The following is a 6122-nucleotide window of genomic DNA, read 5'->3' as shown; positions in this document are numbered from 1 at the left end:
AACAGATGCCTCCTTCCGGTATCTTTTCTGCTGTTGCAACTCAGATGGTAGGAAGTTATCACCTTTGGGCATCGCCCATAGAATTCAACCAGTATGAAAATTGCAATGTAGTTGTCTTTAAATGAGATGCCAATTAAAAGAGACGAATATTAAGATCTTTTCTTTTTTTTTCCCTTGTGGGCAGAAGTGGGTGAGGTAAGCAGGGTGTTGTGATAGCTGGGTGTGGCAGATTATAATGTAGAAGAGAATATTTGTAGCTTTGGGTCGAACGATGGTGCTCTCTGAGCTTTGGTGATTTCTTGAAGATGTTTCGTAACCCAACTGGGTCATATTGTTAGTGCTAGAAGGAAGAGGGGTTTGCTCTCTACACCATTCAAAAAAAGACAATCAAAAAGCTGGAAAGAAAGAAAAAAAGAAAAAAAGAAAGACCAAAACATCTCCTGAGCAGGAATCAACATCTGCATAAACACGGATTAACGCCAAGATTAATACTAGGCAACAAACAGTAAACAGCAACCCAATCAAGGAAATACCAACTCAGACTAACACTCAAACATTAAATTACAGCCTAATCAAAGAACCAACAAGAACACTTGCACCAACACTGACAGGGGAAGCCACTAGTATGTAAACAGAGAGAAAACCACACTCTCTCCTAGTACTGATGATATTCCCTAGTTGGGTCATGAGACATCTGCAAGAAAACAACCAGATTCAGAAAGCACCTAGGACCTCACAGTATTCCTCCTCCTCCTCCTCCTCCTCCTCCTTTTCCTTCTTCTTCTCCTTCTCCTCCTCCTTCTCCTCCTCCTCCTTCTCCCTGCACACCCCACTTTCTTCTAGCACTGATGATGTTACCTAGTTGGGTAATGAGACATCTGCAAGAAAACAACCAGACTCAGAGAGCACCAAGGACCCCACAGTCCTCTTTTTCCTCCTCCTCCTCCTCCTTTCCTCTCCTCTTCCTCTCCTCCTCCTTCTCCTCCCTGCACACCCCATTTCCTTTTATCACTGATGATGTTACCTAGTTGGGTAATGAGACATCTGTAAGAAAACTATTCAGCTCAGAGAGCACCAAGGACCCCACAGTTCTCTTTTGCCTCCTTTTCCTTCTCCTTCTCCTTCTCCTTCTCCTTCTCCTCCTCCTCCTCCTTCTCCTCCTTCTCCTCCTCCTTCTTCTCCTTCTCCTTCTCCTCCTCCTTCTTCTCCTTCTCCTCCTCCTTCTTCTCCTTCTCCTCCTCCTTCTTCTCCTCCTCCTCCTCCTCCCTGCATACCCCACTTCCTTCTAGCACTGATGATGTTCCCTAGTTGAGTAATGAAACGTGTAAGAAAACTATCCAGCTCAGAGAGCACCAAGGATCACCACTGTTCAACCCTGAGCTACAAATATTCTCTTCTACAGTTTTGTCCTTGTTGTTAGGATGAAAATGTCAAGGTTATTTTCATTGTTGAAAATGCTACACATGCCCAAAAGCAGTCGTGTCCAGGGAAGGAGAGATCAAAATTTTACAAAATGCCAAGCACAGTGTTGTGTTCCGAATCCTGGTTTTTTGTTTACGCAGCAAACATTGCACACAGGGACAAGGGGGGGGGAGAGAGATTCTGTCACACTGCTGCACCTGCCATCGTGCCGATGTTGACCTCTTTGCAGAAACTCGTGGCGCACAAAAATATTAGTCAAATAGATAAAGAAATATACAATATAAATTGGGCTGTGGGTCTGAGCTTCAAGCTCAGAGCTCAGACCCACAGCCCAACTGCCAACCTGAGCTACTAACATTCAAATACATTTCATACAATACAAATATCAGGTTATTTTCCCTTCCCTGCCTAATGTAACTATATCCCTTCCAGTCAAAATTGGGAGGACTTGTTTTATTTAAGAGCAACACTTTGAGGAATGCTATTTAATGATGCACATCTGGATACTCCCACCATCTGAGTCCCTTGGGAGTAGGGCGGTATATAAATATGATATAATAAATAAAAATAAAAATAAATCTGTCTCTTCATTCCTAATCGCTTTCGTATTTTGAAAAAAGATGTATTTCCAGTGCTCTGCATACGTTAGCTCAACTCATAGGGTAACGGTCTTGTAATGTAGGCTCAAACAGCATTTCCCCCAGTTTATAGACAAAAGAGGTGAGGCTGGGAAGACGTCAGGATGATGAATATTACTGCAAGCTCCAGTTCTTTCCTCCCGGTAGTGTGAATAAGGCTACAATGAATTGTGGAGACACACAAACACACTATTTCAACCCAACTTTTCTCCAATATGGTCATTCTCAGGATACAGATGTATAAACTGCTGGTGTGGCTGAAAGCTGGCTTAGCAAACCAGCAAACAAGTCAGATACCTGGAATTGCATTCACCACTGTTCCTCCAAATATTCCCATTTATCCCCATATATCTACTTGTATGTATGTGTCTGTTTGTTTATCTATCTATCTATCTATCTATCTATCTATCTATCTATCCATCCATCTATCCATCCATCCATCCATCCATCCATCCATCCATCTCTATCTATCTATCTATCTATCTATCTATCTATCTATCTATCTATCTATCTATCTATCTACCTACCTACCTACCTACCTACCTACCTACCTACCTACCTACCTATCTATCTATCTATCTATCTATCTATCTATCATATCTACCTATTGTATCTATCATTTATCCATATCTGTCTGTCTATCATCTATCTATCTATCTATCCATCCATCCATCCATCCATCCATCCATCCCATCCCTTATATCTATCTATCTATCTATCTATCTATCTATCTATCTATCTATCTATCTATCTATTTATCTATCATCTACCTACCTACCTACCTACCTACCGTGTTTCCCTGAAAATAAGATCCTGTCTTATATTTTTTTGAACCCTGAAATAAATGCTCGGCCTTATTGCCATGCGCTCAAAAGCCCAATTGGGCTTATTATCAGGGGATGTCTTATTTTGGGGAAAACAGGGTATCTATTTATCTTCTCTCTCCCTCCCTCCCTCCCTCCCTCCCTCTCTCTCTCTCTCTCTCTCTCTCTCTCTCTCTTTCTCTCTCTCTCTCTCTCCCTCCCCCCCTCTCTCTCCCTCCCTCCCTACCTACCTGTCATTTCTCCAGATGCATGGGGTCTCCAAATCTCCATCAGTTAGGGGCATCTAAAGTCTAGAGAGAATTTCAAGACCTGTCTTTTGACCAAATAATAACTCAAGATAGCTTTGATCAAAATCTTAATGAAAGAATCAGGGTAGAGGATTTCCACAATTACTTTCAACAAGTAATGGATCAAAGACTTTTTCAACAAGTACAAGCTGTCTCCTCCTCTCTTCTTCCCAAATGAAAAGATGATAAAAATCATGCCTTGGTCACCTGCGCCAGCCTCCCCTTGCTCTGGGCTAAGCATCTATCAAGATTTCTCATCCCTGTATCTGGGGGAATCCATTTTCGTTCTCACTGCCTCTTATAAGATGGTGAATGTTTATCTCTAATTTAAAGATAAATATCTCAAAAATGAGAGATCAAAAATTGTGTTCAGCATTTTTCTTTCTTTCATAATTGTGGTCTAGCGATTCTCAGGATAGCAATCTGACATAAGAATTATGTTAAATATTAGCTGGGATTATGAGTGATTGCACAACGCAGGGTAAAACAGGAAGACTCAGCAATAAAAGATTATGACTAGATCTACATTAAAATAAAACAACTGATGTGATGCCACCCATGATATCATTTCCAGCTTGCCTGAGGCTCTTCTAACTTGTACAAGTTCAACAATATTCTCCTGGTTATGGGGAACAATGGATAAACATGGGACAAGTGTCTCCTCTTGCATCTCACTGTAACTACTTGCCCCTCCCAACCTTGTGATCAAGGTGGCCCCTTTTCAGAGTTAAATGGACATCTGCTCTCAGTTACCCCTACCATTTTCCATGTGGTTTCTCTCAATGAAATTCCTGCTAAGGTCTGCCTTGCAGATCTTCTCAACGTGCCTCATGCATACATTCAGGAGGTCATCTCTGAGTATCCCCATTGCTGGACTCATGTTCTCTCCTTCGAGCAAGATGTTATATGTCGGCAGAGATGGAGGGATAACATAGCTTCTCATCATTGCTCCAAATTCCTGGGAAGAGAGAAGGGAGAAGAGAAAAGAGCAGGGAGGGAACAGGGAGGAGAGAAGAGCAGGGAGGGAATAGGGAGGAGGGAGGGAGAGAAAGAGGAGGAAGAAGAGAAGAGAGAAGAGAGAAGAGAGACGAGAGACGAGAGATGAGAGAAGAGAGAAGAGAAAAGAGAGAAGAGAGAAGAGCAGGGAGGGAATAGGGAGGAGGGAGGGAGAGAAGGAGGAGGAGGAGGAGGAGGAGGAGGAGGAGGAGGAGGAGGAGAAGGAGAAGGAGAAGGAGAAGGAGAAGGAGAAGAAGAAGAAGACTTTTTCAATGTCAAGCTATATTGCAAAAATATAAGAGGCTGCCAATTTCAACACATACTTAATGGGATAGGTTTGCCTGAAATGTAAACCAGATTAAATTCTCCCTTGGCTAATTAACCTTATTAAAGCTATCCCAGGTGGATCCTGCCCTACTGCCAGGCAGAATAAACATGCATCCCCATTAATATGTATCGACAGTTTTAATGGGAAGAGGGCAACATTGCTACTAGGTAAACCCAGAGCCATTGACATGGAAATGGAAGCTTTTCTTAGTCTAAGGAGATGATGTCAATGGAGCCAATGCATTAGCAGTTGATCAGGCTGAAATCATCTTTGTTGGTGGACTTTGTTCTCCCAAGCAACCTGAGAAAACCTGTACCTGTAGGAAGAGCACAGAGTCGCTGATTAGGCCAATCTGTTCCCTGGTTTCCTTGTCCTCCTGCAACAATTTGACCCTGTCTTCCAGTTCCTCCACAATCTCCTTGATGTTCTCCACCGCCACCTTCTCCCGGTGATCCAGGCCAGCTTTGACCTCATCCCGCTGTTTCTCGACGTCACGGATCAGCTCTTTGAAATGCTGGTCTACGGTGGCTTTTTCGTTGGCAGTAAAATTCTAAACGGAGACCCCCCGAAAAGGGTGAAGAGAAAAGAAGAAAACCCATTTTCCGTTAAAAATCCGAAACAGGCCATTGCAGAGCAACTATTAATTTAAGATCTTCCTTCAGGACAGGACTCTGTATTTTGTAAGGAGGCGAATCTCTCTCTTTTTTTTTTTAAAGAAAAATCCTCACTTTAAACCAAGGGGTTTTAATTCTTTCTGGAAATTCTCACCATAAATCAAACCCTCTGAAGACTTGGGGCATAACTCCCAGAGATCTCCAAAAGTAGCTATCAAATTATTATTTCAAAGTATTCATTCAGGAGAAGTTATTAAACCCAGGACCGGGGAGTAATCTTTAACTAGATGTAATCTTAATAGCAAATTATTCTATCCTATTCCAGCAAGCCGGCCTGGCCTAATTTTCTCCCCTTTCTTTTTATTTATTTATTTTATTTATTTATTTATTTATTCGATTTGTATACCGCCCTACTCCCGAAGGACTCAGGGCAGTGAACAGCCAAACAATAAAATAACATAGACATAAAAAATTTAAAAACCAGATAAAATCAAATTAAATTATTTTGGCCCAGACAGATTAAAACACCCCAATAATTTAAAAACAGATTAAAATTTACATATTTAAAAGGGAAGAGATTAGGCCAAGCCCGCCTGCTGGAATAAAAAGGTCTTCACAGCGCGGCGGAAGGTGCGCAGATCCGGGATCCTCCGTATCTCCAGGGGGAGCTCATTCCAGACAGTTTAAATTTTTAAATTGAAATTTTAATTTGTTTTAAATTATTGGGATTTTTAATTGTCTTGGGCTAAATTATTTAATTTGGTTTTAATTATGTTTCTAACTTTTGTATTTGTGTATTTTATTTTGTGCCTGTTCACTGCCCTGAGTCCTTCGGGAGTAGGGTGGTATATAAATTTAATAAAACAAAACAAAACAAATACCTAAAACAAAGAAACAAATGACTGCAACTTTTTGGAGTGTGGCTTTCAGTTAAAAGAAGAAGAGGACATGTTGGCTTCTTTTTCCAGTAATAAGTTCAGCAAAAATTCATTGCCCTAGTCATGTATTTACAT

The 6122-nt window shown here is 41.3% G+C and overlaps 1 protein-coding gene across 2 annotated transcripts in view; it reads right to left on the bottom strand.

The window, feature by feature from the left end:
- Positions 1-6122, bottom strand: part of TRIM29 (tripartite motif containing 29) — a 48070-nt gene that overhangs the window by 15846 nt on the left and 26102 nt on the right. For both annotated transcript variants that reach the window (XM_034430485.3, XM_034430486.3), the window contains exons 3-4: positions 4812-5045; positions 3931-4129 (exon numbers count right to left, since the gene is read on the bottom strand). In XM_034430485.3, the coding sequence (XP_034286376.2) occupies positions 3931-4129; positions 4812-5045 (433 nt within the window). The remainder of the gene's footprint in view (positions 1-3930; positions 4130-4811; positions 5046-6122) is intronic.

The sequence above is a fragment of the Pantherophis guttatus genome, chromosome 9, assembly GCF_059756535.1.
Source record: "Pantherophis guttatus breed Tessera chromosome 9, ASM5975653v1, whole genome shotgun sequence".
Lineage (NCBI taxonomy): Eukaryota > Metazoa > Chordata > Lepidosauria > Squamata > Colubridae > Pantherophis > Pantherophis guttatus.
Note: the sequence above shows the minus strand (reverse complement) of the source record. Positions and strands in the feature narration are given on the sequence as shown.